Source organism: Anopheles nili, chromosome X, assembly GCF_943737925.1.
Source record: "Anopheles nili chromosome X, idAnoNiliSN_F5_01, whole genome shotgun sequence".
Taxonomy (NCBI): domain Eukaryota; kingdom Metazoa; phylum Arthropoda; class Insecta; order Diptera; family Culicidae; genus Anopheles; species Anopheles nili.
In genome coordinates, this window is record NC_071293.1 from 3215606 (window position 1) to 3235838 (window position 20233).

General features: G+C 42.0%; 4 protein-coding genes across 5 annotated transcripts; 2 read left to right on the forward strand and 2 right to left on the reverse strand.

The window, feature by feature from the left end:
- Positions 1 to 538: 538 nt before the first annotated feature.
- LOC128729195 (spidroin-2) lies at positions 539 to 4083 on the reverse strand. The gene is made up of 4 exons (XM_053822851.1): positions 4063 to 4083; positions 3727 to 3975; positions 3602 to 3624; positions 539 to 3523 (listed from the first exon to the last, which is right to left on the reverse strand). Exons 1-4 carry the CDS (start codon positions 4081 to 4083, stop codon positions 1633 to 1635), a joined length of 2184 nt encoding a protein of 727 aa, XP_053678826.1. The 3' UTR covers positions 539 to 1632.
- Positions 4084 to 5734: 1651 nt separating this feature from the next.
- LOC128729196 (NECAP-like protein CG9132) lies at positions 5735 to 6928 on the forward strand. Of its 2 annotated transcripts, XM_053822853.1 has the most exons (3): positions 5735 to 6223; positions 6288 to 6487; positions 6563 to 6928. In XM_053822853.1, exons 1-3 carry the CDS (start codon positions 5735 to 5737, stop codon positions 6630 to 6632), a joined length of 759 nt encoding a protein of 252 aa, XP_053678828.1. In that variant the 3' UTR covers positions 6633 to 6928. The 2 variants fall into 2 exon arrangements, with proteins under 2 accessions (XP_053678828.1, XP_053678827.1); XM_053822852.1 differs by having other exon boundaries at positions 6288 to 6928.
- Positions 6929 to 10415: 3487 nt separating this feature from the next.
- On the reverse strand, positions 10416 to 17621 carry LOC128728452 (putative autophagy-related protein 11). Its single transcript, XM_053822079.1, has 8 exons — positions 17592 to 17621; positions 16259 to 17503; positions 12829 to 12979; positions 12448 to 12747; positions 11413 to 11495; positions 11158 to 11317; positions 10860 to 11080; positions 10416 to 10784 (listed from the first exon to the last, which is right to left on the reverse strand). The coding sequence occupies exons 1-8, from the start codon at positions 17619 to 17621 to the stop codon at positions 10416 to 10418; spliced, it is 2559 nt and encodes an 852-aa protein (XP_053678054.1).
- Positions 17622 to 18774: 1153 nt separating this feature from the next.
- On the forward strand, positions 18775 to 19686 carry LOC128728453 (tRNA methyltransferase 10 homolog A-like). The gene has a single exon (XM_053822080.1). It carries the CDS (start codon positions 18802 to 18804, stop codon positions 19684 to 19686), a length of 885 nt encoding a protein of 294 aa, XP_053678055.1. The 5' UTR covers positions 18775 to 18801.
- The last annotated feature ends 547 nt before the right edge of the window (positions 19687 to 20233 follow it).

A 20233-nucleotide genomic window follows, 5' to 3' on the forward strand; every position in this document is an offset into this window, starting at 1 on the left:
TGAAATATGTTTTTAGCTTTCACTCCTAGGTGGCGCTGTACTTTTGAAATATTTCAAATTATGAAATGTTTCAATTTTGAAATTTTTGAAAAGTTATTGTAGCGCCATCTATGGGTGACTAGTGAAACCATATTTTTACTTTCGCATGCTCTCCTGTTACTTTTGTGAAAATTATCCAGTTTTGCCCAAGCACAGAAAATTTTGGGCAACCCATTTTTTATGGCTAACATGCTCTCCTGTTACTTTTGAGAAATTTATTCAGTTCTTTCGGCACATAGGTAGTTTTAGTCATTCCATTTTTGATACTTTTCCCTTTTTTCCAAGCTGTTGTATATTCGCTTTTAATCCATATTCCAATCTCTTCCTATCGATACTCAGTACAGTGCTGAAACTGCATTTTCTACTAGAAAACATGGAAACAACCAGTGAAATACCTACCATCAATTCAATATCGAATTTTCTATCATTTTCGGACAATAACAAGGTATTGCAAAGCAACGAACGAATATTATCCGTTCAATAAATTCAAATCTTTCCATTACACTTGTTGAAGCTTTCAATTTTATTCAGAAGATTATGATCCTTAAGTAAAATAAGAAGGGAAACCTAGGCGACATCGCGACTAATGAATAAACACACAATGCAGCAAGTCGCGAGCTGTTTTAAACCGAGACAGTTATACATGTATGTGTAAGGATTTCCTCACCCTCAAGCAGCTCAACCCTTAAGGTTTTCTCTGTCGAATCGCTACTAATTGCGTAATAGAAAGCATCGTATTTTTGCGTGTATAACTCCCCTCTTTATCCGAAATATTCCTACATAAAATCATTGCAGTGCGATTTTTATCCATTATAATTCACATTGGCTATGTTTTGATTTTTCTTTCCTGATGATGCTTATGGATTGTACTATTGTATATAAATTACCTGGTTCCACTCATTCCAGGTGATTGCCCGGAACTGAGGAAACGAACCATCTCCTATACATTTTTATGATAACCAGCCCTATTCTCGATCTGGGTTTAATTCACTGTATGCCAGTATGACCACAGTTTCTAGAGGTCGTAAAGGCTCGTTAGCTTTTTTGTATCCATCCTAAATCATGCTAATAATAAAATATATCAGTATATCGTATATGCCTACAATAAAACATCGAACATTATCTATCAAAAGAGGGTGAAGTTATACACACGGAAATAAGGTAAATACGCGAATAAAACTGATCAATATTATTTTAAAAGTCTGCACATAGAATTGCGTTAGTTAAAAGGGTTACTTGATAATTAAACATTTTGTTCACGATTCGTGGAATTACTATATGAGACTGAACACCAAAATCGACTTTTCGTTTGAAATCGAATTCGTTCGCTGAATTTCCATCATTTCCCGAGGAGCCTACATAAAACAGCGACACATATTTTTCCTTCTTTCGTCTAAAGCCTTTTTCCTTTAGCGTGATGCGTTCAGCCGCAAGTTGCAGTCGCAATATTACTCGCTTACGTTCATTAAAAAAAAACAGCAAAATGAAATATGAAACTGTACCGGTAATTCTGTGTACCGGTTCCAGCACGCGATCCTCTTCGGAGCACGTTTGCTCGTCGTCTTTCCAATCGCTTTCCCTCGTCCGGATGCTCTATTGTGGCGGTTGGGCATAAACGTAGCCATAACTGCCCTGAGGTGGTGGTCCTTGCGGGCCAGGTGGCGGCATTTGTGTGCTCGGAGGCCGTTGAGGATACTGCGGATAGCCCGATTGGGCCGGAGGATATTGGCTTTGTGGTACGGGCAGCGGTGAGTACGATTGTTGGTGGTACGGCGGATGGGGTGGATAGACACCCGGTCCGGCTGGTCCCGGAGCACCTTGCTGTTGTTGTTGCTGACCGGGAACTCCTGCTCCGGGACCTCCTCCGGCGGCCTGCTGCTGTTGGTAACCCGAGACAGGTGGTTGGCCGTGTTGTTGCTGTTGTGCGTTCGGTGGGGCATTGTAAGAACCGCCGGGAGGCATCGAACCTGCTCCAACGGACACTGCACCGGGTGCGGCAGCCGGATAGGCCGAAGCGGTAGTAGCCGGCATGGCACCAGCTGCAGTAACCGACGCCTGTTGTTGCTGCTGCTGCTGTTGTTGGCCCGGGTAGACTGCGGCCTGAGCGGCACCTGCTTGTACCGATCCGGATTGATTGACACCAGCTCCGACGCTGGTCGGAATGGCACCGGCCGCATTCGGTGGTCCACCGTGTGGACCAGCTTGAGCCGCTCCCGGATAACCCGAAGGATATTGCGGCTGTTGTGGCATCGCATAACCGCCCGATTGACCCGGGTAACCACCGACTTGACCTTGCGAAGGATGACCACCTTGCTGACCGGGACCAGTCGGTTGGCCGTACGGACCATTCGGACCGGCAGCAGCGGCGGCAGCTGCAGCAGCAGCAGCAGCGGCTGCGGCCGTTCCCGGATAACCCGGGTAACCGTGAGGCGGTGGAGGACCGCCAGGACCCGCCTGGGGAGGATATTGTACCGGTGGTTGGCCAGGTGGGCCGTAACCGACGTGAGACTGTGTATTCGGTGCTCCTGGTGGCATGGCTTGCTGGTACGAACCAACCTGACCGGGACCGGCTCCACCACCGCCAGCTCCTGCACCTGCACCTGGAGCTTGTAGTTGACCCGGATGTTGCTGGGAGGCGGCACCTGGATAGGGTGCTCCTTGTACCGGAGGACCTTGACCGCCTGCGGAACCGGCTGACGGAACTCCTGCGTGATGATAACCCTGCGGTGTTCCCGTGTTTGGTGGCCCATAACTCTGCACTTGGTTCGGAGGACCTCCATACGGGGAATAGCCAGTTTGGGCACCGTAAGGTGCTTGATTCGGAGGCGGATAGCCAGGATAATGCGAGTGCTGTACGTTGTAAGAGGCCCGTTGCGGATAACCGGATGTTTGCGGTGGTAACGGTTGGCTCGCAGGTTGCTGTTGTTGAGTTCCCGGACCGGGTATGCCAGTCGCTCGTATCGCTCCTCCGGGTCCAGCATTCTGCTGATTGACCAATCCTTGTTGCTGTTGTTGTTGCTGCTGTTGCTGCTGCTGAGCCCCGACGACGGTGGAGTTTGCAGAGGGTGGCATAGGGCCACCAACACCAGCACGGTAGACGGAACCCACCTGCTGATTCCCACCCGCTGCACCTCCCATCACGTTCTGACCCGGCTGATTCTGTCCGACGCCGCCTACGTTTCCTAGCGCTTGCTGGCCACCCGGTTGCTGACCCGGTGGCATCCCTCCGGGTTGGTTGGGACCGTGGGGTCCATGCTGGACGGACGGCACCACGCCGTTGCTGGCGTGCGATTGCGATTGCTGCTGTTGCTGGGATTGCTGCTGGCCAACCATGCCACCGGGTGCGGTCCCGGGTTGAGGGTATCCGGACATTCCCGATTGCCCCGGACCTTGCCCCATCATGTTCCCGTCGTGAGCGGGTGCCGGTGGTTGTTGTTGCTGCTGCTGCTGCTGTTGTTGCTGCTGCTGCTGCTGCTGCTGCTGCTGCTGTTGTTGCTGCTGTTGCTGTTGCTGCTGTTGCTGCTGCTGCTGCTGCTGCTGTTGCTGCTGTTGCTGCTGCTGCATGGCATGAAGCACTTGAGGAGGCTGGTTGGAATGAATTCAATTGAGCAAACAATTGTGAGTTATTGCTGTAAGCATGTAAATGGCAATCATTAGAGGTAGGAAAACTGGATAAAATGTGCTCACCGGCAGCAGTGATGACACGTTCTGCTGAGGATCAGCTAGATTCGCCAAGTAGACCAGATTCCGGTGCAGTGCCACCTGATAGGACATGCTCTCGGAGGCCTTGCCTGCGAACTGAAATTCCTGGATCGTTTGTATTAGCCCCGCGTTCTCGTCCAGTATCTTCTGGATGTGCATCGAGGACGGAGGAGGACCTTGCCCTCTGTTCAGCGGATTACCGCCCCGACCTCCGCCAGGGTTTGTTGGCTGCGACTGTAACCAAGAACGGGAGTGAGAAAAATGGTTAGTATGACTTTGGCACTCGTCAGTTCCGGGAAACTTGCATTTTTCGGTACTGACTTGCGAGTAAGCGAGCGACATGCTTGGTTGCTTCCCTTTTCCACTGATTGATAGATGCTATTGATTGGGAAGTGAACTGGCAGTGATTTTAATACGTTAATTCGGAGATAATACCACCAGGCCAAGTCAAGCAGATGTCCAACCGGGTGTTGGAAACAATGACGCTACCACAGTTTACACAGAACACTACTTTTTCGTCATTACACGCATTGTACATGAAGCGTATTTCTTTTAGTTGACGCAACTTACGTACATGCAGAAAGGAAAGCTACTTTTCACGATACAATGGCGGAGGGCATTTTTTTTTTTAACTAAAACTTAAAACACAAATTCAACATTGTATTACGCAGTTATACATTTTATTTCTTACATGCAATGCGCTCAGTTAAATAAACGTATTTCTTATGGTGTACGTATGCTGTGTTTTCGGAAAGAAAGCTGCTTTCCAACATAATAATGGCGTTTCGATTTTTTTTTCACTAGGGCTGAAAATATAAATTCAGCGTTGTATCGGGCGTTGTATCCATGTTGTCCATTTGACAAATGTCAATGAGATTAGCCCAGTTTAGCCCAGTTGATTTTTCCGATGATTTTGCATTACCTTAACGCATAGTATTAAATAGAAAACATTCTTCAAATGAAAATGTTTCCACCATCTTAAATACCATCTGAAACTGTAAGGTTTGAGTTAAATTGATAATAGATAGAAGTACATTAGAATAGATAAAATTAGAAGAGAACCCGTTCTTTTATCGCGCACATTCCGCATTTTTCGTATATTTGGATAGTATTTGTAGGAATAATTATCAAAAGGATACATGTTATCATAACTTATTTAATTGCAAAAATTACTATGACTTACCAGGATTCAACGGCTTGGACGGAAGAAAGGATCGTGATTTGAAAACAAACAAACGTGTCGTATCTGACGTTTGTTGTGCAAACTGTGTATGTGCGTCAGTGCGACTGCCTTGGTCAGTATTGTTGTTGGCGAAGAATCTGTAATTTTCGATTGAAATCTAAAACTAAGCTCTCTATCCTGTTGTGCATGTACAGAAAAATCGCAAAACAGTGATTTGCCTTTGAATATGCTCATAAGCAAAGCACGCGTAACTCTACCATAGAGCCGTTTGGAGACTTGTAAAGCGAAGAAGAAGAAGCTACGAAAGTTTTCGATGTTTCTAGCGAGCTGGTGAATAAACGAACGATAACGTGGAACAATCCACAGGAACAGGCCTCACAAAACACGGGTCCAAGCCAAACACGTTTCTGCATCACTTGGTACACAATCAACAGCTGATTCACTCACGAATAGTGACTAAACTCTTTATTAAGCATCCCCGCTCCTCCCCCACCGATCCGGATATTTCCTAAACTAGGCCAATACGCCCCCTCGCCCTAACCGTGGAGACACGTACAACAACAATCAACCACGAATAGATTTTCCACCAGCGAGATCCCATCCATCCCTGCTTCTTCCCTCGCTTTATCTTTATTTCACTCGCTCTCTTTATCTTTGTCCTCGTCACTTCCTGTCCACTGTTCCAATTTTTTTCTGACTTTGGCACTGTGAAACACAGGCGGCCCAATCCAGCGCAATCACTCTTCAGCAATCAACTTTGATCATTCCGAGAGTCGTCTGAGGGAAAGCGTTAAGCTGGCAGGGACAACGATGGGCGAGCCCGAGTACGAGAGCGTGGTGCTGGTGAAGCAGGAGGTATTTGTGTACAAAATACCGCCCCGGCAGAGCAACCGAAGCTATCGAGCGGCGGACTGGAACCTACTCGATCCAATCTGGACCGGCCGGTTGCGGATGGTGGCGAAAGGACGCTCCCTTTGCGTGAAGCTAGAGGACAAGACCAGCGGGACGCTGTTCGCAAACTGTCCGATCGAGAGCTACCCGGGAGTCGCGATCGAAGCAGTTTCGGACAGCTCGCGCTACTTCGTACTGCGGATACAAGATGGTAACGGGCGAACCGCCTTCATTGGGCTCGGCTTTGGCGATCGTTCCGACTCGTTCGATCTGAACGTTGCGCTTCAGGATCACTTCAAGTGGGTGAAGAACGAGGAGAAAATCGAGAAGGAGAAGGTCGAACCAAAGCAGCAACTTGATCTTGGTTTCAAAGAGGGCGAAACTATTAAGATTAACATGAAAATTACGGTAATTACTAACGGAACCACGCCACATCGATTGCAATCTCATATGATTCTTTCTTTTCTTGCAGAAAAAGGACGGCTCGGAGGCGTCCTCACGGCTGACGGGCAAAAAGACGGGCACCGGTGGTCTGTTGCCCCCACCACCGGGTGGAAACAAGATTAGTCCACCACAGGCCAGTTCGCCTTCGCACCAGCAGCAGCCGGGTGCGCCTCCTTCATCGTCTGGAGCTGGCGGACCAACGGAGTGGGGCGAATTTACTTCCGCCGGGTACGCAGAACTTTCCATTCCGAGTCGATTGAAGCGTTTAACGCCCTTTCCCTTTTTTATTCAATTATCGCGCAGCGTCCAGAGTTCCGGCGCAGATACGGCCGCTAAGACTAGCAAACCCAACGTAAACTGGGTGCAGTTTTAAGCTATCGCCGAGCATTCCTGGTTGAGCGTCGGATACGGCCGAACATGTTACAGATACGATATCGTTGTGGTCGATGTATTTAGTTGAACGAATATATCGCGCTGGTTCAGTTTGCATTTCGCAGTATCCCTCGATTGCTGAATTCCGTAGGACTGAGGATTGGGGAAATGATACTAAATGTCACCAGAAACGGTTTAATAGAGCTAATTCCCTCTGTCCCCGCAGAATCAGCATCTTTTGCATACACACATATACTTAGCAGCCATGTGTGCATGTTTGGGCAAAGGATATCTCTCGCGAGGAGACATTTATAGTGAAACTCAATATATATAGATATATATATATATATATATATATATATATATATATATATATATATATATATATATATATATATATATATATATATATATATATATATATATATATATATATATATATATATATATATATACAGAAAAATACGCATTGATAACGCTATATGTATGTACATCTAGATATATATGTATATCCAGTTACATATGTATATAATACACATATTCTGTAATAACAAAAGTACATATATATGTATGCATATATAGGGATTAATAGAATTCTTTGAATTGAATTTTCTTTGAAAAGATCGTTATCAGAAGAGGTAGGAAAGTAGAAAACACTGTGGTTTGCTAAGAGGATATATATATATATATATATATATATATATATATATATATATATATATATATATATATATATATATATATATATATATATATATCCATTCGAATAAAATTTGGTGCATTAACAAGAGAAGTAAAAGATGATTTACATACTTATGTGGTTACGAGATACAACACTGTAGTAGAATGAAAGTACATGTTATCTATTGTAGTAGGTGCAAATTTGCAGAACACGAATGAGGATCAAACGTAAGCGCAAGATACAAGGAGTATGAGATTGCTCGCGGGAAAAAAGGCGGGAAGGTTTATGAATTGAATACAATTTTACTTGTTTTGCGGTAGTTTACGCTTATCCTGGATATTCTACGTCACGGCACAGAAGCAGGAATGAAGTATGAAAATTTGTAGCGAAAAGCTTAAATAGTTGCTCGTAAGACAATATCAATAAGATATGAAGAAAAACCAGAATGTTGACTGTTAGCCAGCCCCGATATATTCTGCCTTGCATTTCGCGCATAATTTTTCTCTCGTTCAAAACCCGTATTATTATTTTTCAGGGTAAAAGAAGCATCTAATGTCGTTGAAACAAAACTTTTCTTTTCTAAATTCTTATATCCGTTAGAAAATGTGCATATAACGCCCGATGCTTTGGGCTGACGGGCACGTGACTTAGGCATTCCGTAGCATTTTTTTTTGATTCGTAGGAGAAATATTGTTCAATTTTTTACCTTTTTTGTTAAGATGTTTTCTTTTGTAATGAAGCAATGTTCTATTATTTGGATGTTTTTTTTATTTCTTTCGAATGCATATGCTGAGACATGAGCGGGATGGCTTACTGCTAGAGCAAACGGTGCACTACAGCGCACACTTAGCGGTTTAGCAACCCGTCTCCTCGCCGGTCGGTGAGGACACGACACATTGGGGTTGGTAGAGGTAGGGGCTTCTTTCTTGGACGAACACCGAGAGCTGCCGTTGAGTAATAGGATCGAAGTATGACGGTGTACGGTGAAATGGACCCCAAATAAAACAAACAAAACGCATTGTATAGTTGGAACAAAACCGAGTAACGATTGTTTGATGTGGCCAATGGGAGAGTTCGAGTGTGAAGATTGTCTATCGTGTTTGAAAGTTGCATTGTTCACTAGACAGACGCTATATTGGACGGATTTGGACTCTTGGGCCGGTGCAAGTACAAGGCTTCACTTACAAATCAAGAAGTATGTCAACTGCGGCTACCAATCAGCAGCTTCGTTCCGAATCTACATTTTCCAAACACCGATATGGGTTAGCTTTCAAAAGTATATTATCGCTTTCCACCACAACGTGGTAGCGTATTTATTAATACAGTTTCCCTAACATTCTGAGCTCGATTAAACGACTTAAACCTAAGAAATACTATCAATACAACCGTAGTTTGCAGAACCGGGTGAGGCGAGCTGATTGAGATTTCGGCACGCTACGGTACTATCAAGCGAAAAGCTTCGATCGAGCTTTTCAGTATTTTTTACCCTTATTAAACCAGCTGAGCCGTCGTCTCGGGGAGGTGTTCTGAAAATCACAGATCGAAACAGAGGGGAGGTTTGCGGTTGTAGCACAGTCGCAGATTTATTGCTTGTAATATTAGGATACGTTAACGTGCGGTACAAAGCTGATAAGGAGAAGGTTAAAATGTTATACAATCTAATAACTAAAATAGCATGCTTCGGTAGCTCAGCTTGTGTCCGGATCTTCAGGGTGAATGGGATCACGCGAATCATATTTGGTTACAAGGAGCTCTCGGGGAATTGCGTGCAGAACTAGTGCCTAACCTACCTCTAATGGATCTAATTAAATAACTTAAAGGCTTTAGAAGGGTTGTCGCATTACATCCAGTCATACGCAAACACACTTATGGATCGTTTGAGCGGGCTTATGAATCATTTGTGGGGGGGGTTGAGTGGGCGGGATTATAACATACGTAAAGTATTGATAGTGACCCAGACACAGCTGGATCAGTAAGTAACACCGGTGGATAATGACGTAAGTTTAATGAGACTGATGCCGGCATATTGCGACTACCGGAAATAGTGCTTGGGCCCTCTGTGCTAAGGTTCATCATCGGTACCGAAAACTGCTCGTCAGCGGTACTTGAATCGTGTGAAAGAGTAGTACTGCCAGCTGCATACTTGCGTAAAAGGTTACGGCGGCCATCGAAGATTTGTCTACGATGCTCACGGCTTAGAACTTGCTTTCGCAACATTATTTGTCCTTTGGGGTCGCAAGGCGATGTTTTATCGCCATTGCTAACAAAGAGAGAAGCAGCTGATTCACTGCTGGTAATATTCGTCATTGTTGTCGCGTACGTCATCGCAGGAGACACCGCGGAGTTTGACAACGTTAGAGATTGTTCATCCGAGAGTGAACTTGCAACGCAGTGTTTCGACAGCGTTTCGTTCGTCTGGTTCTCATCTTGCGTACGCGCGTTGTCTGCAGAGGACGCACTTTCAAACTGGCGATCTGACCGTTGCACGTCGTAGTCAAAACAACGATTTAAATCAAACGCCAATGAACGCTGCAAATGAGTGCGTTTAGCAACGGCATTTGAGCGACCAGTAGTGTGTAATTTTGTAGACGAAGATCTCGCGTCTGTCTGTTTTAGTCGTCGCCCTTGTTCATGTTGAATAGCACTGTTACTATCTGTGTCCACAATCGGTGATTGTACTAATGCGTTGCCTGGATCACATTCTTCACCCTTGGAGTATTTAAAAATATATGAAATTTTTTAAAATATAAATACCGGAAGCAAGTCTACAAGTTCACTACAAAAAAGGACAACTGACATCGAAACAATCTAAATGGGGGATGAGGGACATTGCCGAAACGCAAAACTAAAATGGATAACAAACACATGCACAACAGTAATGCACACGATCGAGCAGGATCTTGCAAATTATTTGATCGCATTGGTATATAATCATCGCGATCCGTAATCTGGGAAACCCTGTCAAAGTCGAATGAGAATACAGTAGAACAGGATAACATCCTAAGGATAAATATCAACAACTGCTTTGTAAATTGGTGTGTGTGTGTACATGAGACCCTTGTCTGCTCCAGCCTAGATTTCTACACTTTTACTTGAAATACTTCAAATGTAATAGGGGAAGAATTTTTTCTTATTTACCTCATCTCGCTGGAAGTTGCTAAGTAGGGTAGAGGAACTGATCATCTGCTTGAATTTCCCGGGTGTTTTTGTGCGCGAACCCCGCCACAACCCTCCATCCACGGTTTCTTTCCCTTGCCCAATAAGCGAATTGGCAGCTCCTGCCCCAGTCGCGTTCACATTCCCATCCCGCAATATATCCTTGTACTCGTGGTTACTGCTTGTAAGCGAGAGGCGGCCCGCTTTCTTGCTCGGCGTTGGTGGTCCTGGTCGCTTGTATGACGTGATACCGCTCACTTTTCGGCGAGTAATTAATCCAGTTGAGCTGTCGTCGAATGTAGTCGACATGTTGTCCTATAAGGTAGTGTTCAATGCGAAATGATAATTATGTACTCGCCATTTAATCGAGCTTCACTTCTAAACACCTACACGTGTATCGTCCGATGGTAGCTCGCAGTTGGGATCGAGCGCAACGTAGTTGGTGCGCAAGTGTGGTAACAACATCGAATTTCGCTGCATCAACTCTGAGTAACGGTGAATACCTGAGCTGTCGGTCGGCCCCGGTGACCCACAACGGCCGTTCTGTAGATCTGCTAGATACATGTTGTTAAAAATCTCACCCTCCTCGTCCTCCATACTCAGGTTGCGTCCTACAAATATGAGCAGACCAATTTTAATGTTTCGTTCAAAATATCCTCTAGGCAGCACATAGAACTATTATACGTACGAAGACTAGCTTGCGCCGGAAGTAGCATTGATTTTCGGTCTTCTAGCGTCTTCAGCTTGATATGCAGTAGTTGATTTTCTTTTCGGGTTGCTAGATCGCGCTCGTTCATTTCCGCCAACTGTGTCTGCAACATTGAACAGCGCGTTTCAAGCCCTTCGAGCTAAACGTATGATAGAAGAGAGAAATTGATAGAATCAATATCAACTGAAAATTCATTTAAGAAAATGTAATTTTCGTAACCTTTAAGCTACTTACTTTTTTCCGGTATCCTTGCTCCGTTACAACTAATAGATTCTGGTTGTCCCGTTCCAATTTTGTTTTCATTTCCTTGTGCAGCTCTTTCTGCATGAAAAGAATAAAATAATGAAATACATCTCTAAATTGTAGTTAAGTGTTGGTCGCAATAGCTCAAAGATATAACCATTAAAGATCCCTCATATAGCTTACGAATCGTCTTACTTTTATTATCTAGTTGCGTTGTCCGTGGATAAATCCGAATTGTATTTCGGTGGCCCAAAAAGTACGATTTAATATTACCGTTTTATAAATTCAAAACTATTTTTTTCTTTTCTCGTGTGCCGTTAATGCAGGCCCAAGCTGCTAAAAGCGCCCATTTTATAATTCTAAGCATAATTTAACAAAAGCGATTCCAACAAATCCATTCCAATATTTATGCAACTCCAGCAATGTTACAAACTCAAAATACAACAACCAAATGTTTCATTACTTTCATTATTCTACTTTTAAACGTAAATATGCTAAATCTGCATATTTAGAACAACAAACGGTTTTTTTAACTTTCATGTATACTTGAGGTGTTGGACTTAACCCGTAAGTCATTTTCATATCATATCATATCTGTCTAGAAAAAAGCCCATGTTAATAGAACGGCAGATTTTTACACTTCACTACGAGTTCAAATTTTTCACGGAGTACGAAGAAAGTGAAGACAATCAATGCTAGCGGGTACAGCCATTTGAATGCGGAGAAAATCTTTGCGCACCAGCCCGGTTGCTGCAATTAGAAAGAAGGAGCACCAGTCAGCGAACACAATGTACGATTAAACTACCGTTTCTGGGCATGCCTAATGGAAAAAGAATGATGGAGCTACCTGTGGTGACGGGTGACAAATGGTACTTCATTCAAATTATGAAAACCGTATCTTGAACTCGTATCGATTTCGCCACTCGATTACATTTACCCGTAATAAAGTATGATCATATTATCCCGCCTTGGTAACCTCCCATTCCCAATGAATGTACTTGTTGCAAAAAGCACATCCAATTCTACTTACCATTCGATCCTTCATCTTTTCCATTTTGTCCTCGTACTCGATTCTTGCCTCACGAATCTTCTCTTCTAGGGAATTCTTTGATTTTTCCACCGTTTCCATCAAACAGGCGCGTTCCCTTTTCCAGGCATCCTCGTTTTTGTCAAGAGTCGAGCGTGCCATGTACAGCTTAACTGAGAGGATCTCGTTGTCTTCGTAACACTTATCGTATTGACTATTCTTCTCTTTGAACATCTGAGCCAGCTTCTCCAGCTTGACATCTTTCTCAGCCAACTGATTTCGCAGCTCAGCAATCGTATTAGTATTTGTGAGTAGTATAGACTGATGTGTCTCCTCACCGCTCTGTTGCTTAGAAAGATTAGCTTTTAGAGAGCAGATTCGCTCATCCTGTAACGCAATTTTCTGCAACAACTTGACGCATTGAGCCTCCAAATCGGTGGTTTGCTTTCGTATTGTCTCATTCTGGCAGTTGAGCTCATCTGACTTTTCCTTCTCTTGGTCTAGATTACTTTGCAATTCAATCATTTTGTCCTTCATGCATGCTTGATCTTTTAGTAGATTATTTAAAACAATCATCTTAGCCTTTTCTGTTTCTAAGATTTCTTCGAGTTGCTTTTTGCTGCTCTCTAAATTGTCCAAAGATTGTTGGAATTCACACACTTTCTCATTCATTTCTTGTTCCTGTCGTTGTCGTTCTTCTGATCGAAGTTTTATTTGTTCCTTCAGACGAATATTCAAATCTAACGACATACTCTTCTCCTTTTCCAGAGTCATTTTCAATTGTTTAGTGTTTGACACTTCCTCTTCCAACAGCCGTTGAAATTCAGAGACTTTTTCGTTCAACTTTTGTTCTAGAACATGTTGTTCTTCGATATAAAGCTTTTTGTGTTGCTCTAGTTGACAATTCAAATCACTCGTTCTACCTTTTTCTTTACCCAGGACTTCTTTTAGCTCTTTATTTTTAATCTTTAAGTCCTCCAACGAATGTTGAAGATCAGCAACTTTCTTGTTCATCTCTTGCTCCTGCCGTTGTTTTTCTTCGACTAGGAGCTTCACTTGTTCTTCTAGTTGATGATTTTTATCTAACAACGTAGCCTTCTCCTCAAGTAAAGAATCTTTCATAGATTTTTGCACCGTTTCCATCAAATAGGCGCGTTCCCTGTTCCAGGCATCCTCCTTTTCGTCAAGAGTCGAGCGAACCTGGAACAGCTTATCTGAAAGCATCTCGTTGTCTTCGTAACACTTATCGTATTGACTATTCTTCTCTTTGAACATCTGAGCCAGTTTCTCCAGCTTCACATCTTTCTCAGCCAACTGATTTCGAAGCTCAGCAATCGTATTAGTATTTGTGAGTAGTATAGACTGATGTGTCTCCTCACCGCTCTGTTGCTTAGAAAGATTAGCTTTCAGAGAGCATATTCGCTCATCCTGTAACGCAATTTTCTGCAACAACTTGACGCATTGAGCCTCCAAATCGGTGGTTTGCTTTCGTATTGTCTCGTTCTGGCAGTTGAGCTCATCTGACTTTTCCTTCTCTTGGTCTAGATTACTTTGCAATTCAATCACTTTGTCATTGATGCATGCTTGATCTTTTAGTAAATTATTTAAAACAATCATCTTAGCCTTTTCTGTTTCTAAGATTTCTTCGAGTTGCTTTTTGCTGTTCTCTAAATTGTCCAAAGATTGTTGAAGTTCACACACCTTCTCATTCATTTCTTGTTCCTGTCGTTGTCGTTCTTCTGATCGAAGTTTTATTTGTTCCTTCAGACGAATATTCAAATCTAACGACATACTCTTCTCCTTTTCCAGAGTCATTTTCAATTGTTTAGTGTTTGACACTTCCTCTTCCAACAGCCGTTGAAATTCAGAGACTTTTTCGTTCAACTTTTGTTCTAGAACATGTTGTTCTTCGATATAAAGCTTTTTGTGTTGCTCTAGTTGACAATTCAAATCACTCGTTCTACCTTTTTCTTTACCCAGCACTTCTTTTAGCTCTTTATTTTTAATCTTTAAGTCCTCCAACGAATGTTGAAGATCAGCAACTTTCTTGTTCATCTCTTGCTCCTGCCGTTGTTTTTCTTCGACTAGGAGCTTCATTTGTTCTTCTAGTTGATGATTTTTATCTAACAACGTAGCCTTCTCCTCAAGTAAAGAATCTTTCATAGATTTTTGCACCGTTTCCATCAAATAGGCGCGTTCCCTGTTCCAGGCATCCTCCTTTTCGTCAAGAGTCGAGCGAACCTGGAACAGCTTAACTGAAAGGATCTCGTTGTCTTCGTAACACTTATCGTATAGACTATTCTTCTCTTTCTCCTGCCGGTGTTTTTCTTCAACTAGGAGCTTCATTTGTTCTTCCAATTGACGATTTGTATCTAACAATATAGCTTTCTCCTTGAGCAAAGAATATTCAAGAAGCCTTTTACTTTTAGCCACATCATCCAAAGATTCTTGAAGCCGTATTTGGTTGATCTCCTGCTCATCCAACATTAATTGAAGTTCAACAACTTTAGTGTCCATCTCTAGCTTCTGATTTTGTGCTTCGACCCGTAGCTTCATTTGTTCTTCCAGTCGACGATTCAAATCAATTGCACTAGATTTCTCCTTATCCAAAGACTCTTCGAGGCGCTTTTTGTTGGTCTCTATCATTTCCAATGATTGTCGATGTTCAGAAACTTTTTCATCTATTTCTAGCTGCATTCGATGAAGTTCCTTGGATTGTCGTTTCGTATCCTCTTCCAACTGATCATTTAAATCATTAATTTTTGCTTTCTCTTCATCTAGTATTTTTTGCAACTGTCTTTTTTCGCTCTCCATGTCCTGCAGCGAGGTTCGAATCTCAGTAACTATAACATTCATCTCTTTTTCTTGTTGCAATTGTAGTTCAATTTGGAGTTTTTGTTGTTGCAACTGATGACTTAAATCACTCGTTAAAATTTTCTCTTTAACCAGCACTTCTTCCAGTTGTTTTCTCTTAAATTCTGACTCATCAAAATATTGTTGTCGCTCAGAAATTTGTTTGTTCATTTGTTCATAAATTTCGACATTTTCCTGTTGTAATGCCATCAATTTTTCTTCCAGTAGACATATATCATTTGTCTTAGCGTTTTCCTGTTCGAAGCTTGTTTTCAACTGCTGATAGTTGAATTCTTTCTTATCTAAGTCTCGTTGAAGCTTAGAAAATTTCTCTTTTAGCTCATGCAATTGACGTCGTCCGTCAGTTAGGAGCTTCGTTTGTTCTTGTATTTGATGATTTAAGTCATTTGTTCGTGCTTTTTCGTTATTCAAATTGACTTCTAATTCTTTTTTATTGGTCTCTAACTCTTCTAATGATCGTTGAAGCACACAAACTTTCTCGTTCATTTCTTGATATTCCTGAGTTTTGGCGTTTAGCTTTGATTGTTCTTCCGCCTGATCATTTAAATTAATTTCTTCTTTTTGTATTTTATTTCTTTCGAACTCTTTTGACAATCGTTGATATTTGGAATTATTTTCGTTAATTTCTTGCTCATTCTGTTGTGGATCATCATCGCACAAATTAATTTGTGCTTGCAATTGAGGATTTAAATCAACTGTCTTCTTTTTCTCTTCATCCAAGATCATTTCCAATTGCTTTTTATCTGCTTCTACCTGGCTTAGCAGTCGTTTATTCTCATAAACTTCCTTTTCCATATTTGCTTGAATGTTTTGGTGTTCGGTTGTACATTCTTCGTTCATAGTTGTCAATTCACAGTGATGAATAGTTGGCCTAGGCAATTTTGTATTAATTGTCTCCTGCAGCTTCTGTTTGCTTTCCAACATTTCTGAACTTACAGTATCTTTTTGTTTGTGTAGTAAATCGGAATGTGATAGTCGCTGATTAAGTTCAGACACTTGTGATTCCAGAGCTTGTATTTTGTTCCTCATTATTTCAACTTCAAGCTCTTTATCTTTCAGTTTGATTTCCACAACTGTCGACGCAAGATTTTCAGAGGCATAGCTGTGGCTATTATCTGCCGATGAATATTTAAATGATTTGTCAAAGCACTCAAATGAACTATCCAAAGGATCAGGTAATTGTCCAATAGATAGCTGATTTTCGCCAATAAAGCGTCGTAAATCGTTAATGATTTCTGCTTGATTGGAATTGATCATATCCTTCTTGCACAGCTCGTCTTTTAAAGCCTGGTGAGAACTTTCTAACTTTTGAAGATTCTGCTTTAATACTTCATTGCTTGTTTTCAAGGCAGTACTTAGTTCCGTTTCCATCGCTTCCTTTTCTTTTCCTTTACTAATCTCCTCCTGCAGCACTTCAATCCTTACCTTTTTTTCATTTAATTGTTTTTGAAGCAAATCTATTTTGCGTTCGATTGAATCTGATTGATGAATTGAATCGTTGAAATCACTAGTTTGCTGTTTCAGTTCTAAAGTTTGTATCTTCGAGACGTGTTTTTGATTATCTTCATTAAGCTGTTGAATTTTCTGTGTTAATTGTTCATTTTGCTTTTCAAGGGCTGCATTTTCCAGTCTCGCAGACTCAAATAGTGATTTGAAGGTTTTCAATTTATGTTCCAACGAAACGATTTTCGGCGTTGGCGGTGATGGTTTTCTCATATCACGCTTTCCGGTCGGAGTGCTAGTTAAAATCTGAGCAATGTTATTAGAATCATCTTTCGATTTTGCTGTTACCATCCGCGCTGATCGCGCGGCGTTTCGAAAGGCATTATCCAAAAACGAACGATTGATTTTACGATCGTTTTTACTGACGAAAAAGTTAAAGAAGGACTTCATGCAATACTGGTACTTATCATCGAATTTTGTGCCTATGTATTGAAAATAGGGCACAGAACAACGCACACACGAGAAGTATAGCATTAATGAGAAGACATAAATATGATCCGATTCCAGAATTTCATTAACATTCGACGCTTTCAATTCGAAATCAGGAAAATGAGTTTGCAAGAAATTTATAGGGCACTCTGGCACCAAATGGTTTAAATCAATCTTGATCCGAAACGCATCATAAAACGATTTAAGATCGACGTGATCACTTCTTGGGTTAAGGTCAGAACACCGTACCTTTGAAACGAATTAGAAAAACGAGAAAAACCACAAATTAGTAACAAGGGCATGTTGTAAACGAAATAAGAGGATCGGATCAATTTACCCATTGGAGCACTACCCGACGCCAATACATTGTTTCCTGTTGTGTCTCCATTGTCGATGTTATTTACGGCACAAAAATCACTCAAATCATTTAAAATCACACTTAAAATTTACAGAATTAAGCTTATATGTACAATGCTTGAGCCACCTACAGTTTGTTATATCAGTCGTTTTTCACTGTCGGACGCTCATTCGACAAACAGATGTCATCGACGTAGATGTTGCTAGCCGTTTAAATGGCCGTTACGGATTCAAGTCAATTCAAGCTGCTGTCACTAGACAGCTGCTTGTCCGTCGAGTAATTCACGGTACATATATTTTTCATCTATAGAACTGCTCGAAAATGTATTTTTGTCTAGAGAACTTTTTCAAATACAACCAATTTATTTAACTTACATATTTTTTTAAATCATTATGTGCAAAGGGTTACCAACAAATTGATAAGTAAATGAATAAATAATAATAGGAGGAATTAAGGAAAACCAAAACTTCCCGAGCACTGTTCGGACAAAACTGTGAAGGGGTTGATTTTAATAGAATAACCTTCATGATCGTTATCAAAGGATTTGTATGTAAGGTTTTTCATTTTGAAGAAATAGCACTTTAAAAACAGGTACGGTGGTGGCCATCATAAAACAATAGCCATGTCCCCCAGGACACATTATCAAATAAGATAGCCATGGCAGTCAACGTGTTAAATAAGGCATATAAACAAAATGAGTAATTTGCTATCATCGATGATGTAACTGGTCGGTAAACGATAAGCAAATATCAAGCATGGATTTTGAAAGTAAAGAAGAACAAGAGATGGACATATACTCCTAATAGTTGAGCCTATTAGAAGGTGGTATTTACCTTTGAATATTTTATAAGTGATCCCTTGGGATATTCTAATATACAAGGCAATATTCCATTACTCAGAAACAAGGAAGAAATAGAAGAAAGCTTAAGAGATATTTGACTAGAATTTTTTCTTATATAGTGAATCAAATGCGGATTGTTTTCAGTTTCTCTTGTGCTCTCTTGCTGCATTAGTAGCTGCTATAGTAGCTAATCAGCGGTTACGCATCATGGAGGTTCCAGTCTGCAGATGCCATGATAAACAATCTATTTCTAATAATGAAAATTACCTATTACAATGTGAGCATGCAACGGAGGGCAAGTCAGAGCAAAACGAAAATGAAGCTCAGCAATACGAATCGGCACATAGAATGACCATAGGCATTGAAGATCAGCTGGATGATTCGAAACCGGTGGATGAAAGGAATCTGGAATCTCAGGATCCAGCATCGGTGCTTTCTAAGCGACAACGCAAAAAGCTACTGAAAATGGAAAAATGGGAGCAGCGAAAGAAGGAAAAACGCCAAAAGGAAAAGGAAAAGTTGAAGGCTAAGCGGTTGCAAGCCATCCAACAAGGGCTACCGACGCGCACCGGACCGAGCCGGAAAGAACTGAAGCGACGGAAAACTAACAACACAGGTCTATCAAAACCCAGCATTGAAGTCGCCGTTGATCTCAGCTTCGATCAGCTGATGATCGACAAAGACGTAGCAAAGTGTGTTAAGCAGCTGCTGCGCATGTATACACTGAACCGACGATCGGAAAGCCCTCTTGCGCTGCACTTTACCGGTATCCGGCCGGGAGGCGCGGTAGAAAAACATTTGACCCGTAATGATGGCTACCAGCATTGGGACGTACGGTTCAGCGACGCTCACTTCACGAAATTGTATGAACGGGAAAAACTCGTCTACCTCACCAGCGAATCTGACAACCTGCTCGAGCGCCTCGAAAGTGGCTGTGTGTACGTTATTGGTGGCTTGGTGGACCACAATCAACACAAGGGGCACTGCTACCAGTTGGCACAAGAGTACGGTATACGGCACGCACGGCTTCCTCTTTCTGAACATCTTGTGATCAAGACGCGAACTATCTTGACGATAAATCAGGTATTTGAAATCCTCCTTAACGTGCACCTGGGCAAAGACTGGCAGCAGACCTTACTGGAAGTATTGCCCGCTCGAAAAGGCGCTATAGCGAGGATGAATGACGAGTACCCCGCAACGACTTCTGCAGTAGAGCAGAAACCATCATCGTAAAACGATCGAATATCGTAAACGAAAAAGATTACAAATGTTCTTCTATTTATATATAAACGTTCTTATGTTTAGATGTTTAGCGTCCCATCTCCGAAAGAAATTGCATGCTGGAAAGCGAGAGCGAATGCAAAATCAAAACAATCAAGATGCCTTGCGAGAACGAGCGAAATAGTGAGAGATAGAGAGCTTCACCGTATTCCATCCGGGAAAAAGAGATGGAAGGATATCCTGAGCTTATCCTTAAGCTTTTTGTTTTTTCACACTCCGTGCATGTTGAACTTCTTCGCAATTAGTTACCATGGTGATAATCGATGGTTGCTATTGTTCTTCGTGCGGTGCGCTAGGAGGTCGGTTATTTTAGAATCTCCCGTTACCAATGCACGTGGGACAAACTTTAAATGGTTTCTCGATCTACAGGGTTGAACCAAGAAAAATATGTAATTTTATATCTGTAAGTCTTTTCGTTTTTGAAATACAACCCCCCAAAGTTAGATTTTGCTCAAAATGAAGCAAAAAATAATAAAAAAAACTGACATTTCCAAACCAG

Coding starts and splice junctions, on each gene's coding strand:
- LOC128729195 (XM_053822851.1), bottom strand. CDS start 4,083: ATGTCGCTCGCTTACTCGCAA. Junction 3,976..4,062: donor TGTCGCTCGCTTACTCGCAA/GTCAGTACCGAA, acceptor TCTTGGTTACAG/TCGCAGCCAACAAACCCTGG. Junction 3,524..3,601: donor CCTCAAGTGCTTCATGCCAT/GCAGCAGCAGCA, acceptor GCAACAACAGCA/GCAGCAGCAGCAGCAGCAGC.
- LOC128729196 (XM_053822852.1), top strand. CDS start 5,735: ATGGGCGAGCCCGAGTACGAGAGCGTGGTGCTGGTGAAGCAGGAGGTA. Junction 6,224..6,287: donor AGATTAACATGAAAATTACG/GTAATTACTAAC, acceptor CTTTTCTTGCAG/AAAAAGGACGGCTCGGAGGC.
- LOC128728452 (XM_053822079.1), bottom strand. CDS start 17,621: ATGTATTGGCGTCGGGTAGTGCTCCAATGG. Junction 12,980..16,258: donor TACACAAACAAAAAGATACT/GTAAGTTCAGAA, acceptor GCATGCATGAAG/GACAAAATGATTGAATTGCA. Junction 12,748..12,828: donor AATTGCGTTACAGGATGAGC/GAATCTGCTCTC, acceptor TCACAAATACTA/ATACGATTGCTGAGCTGCGA.
- LOC128728453 (XM_053822080.1), top strand. CDS start 18,802: ATGACCATAGGCATTGAAGATCAGCTGGATGATTCGAAACCGGTGGAT.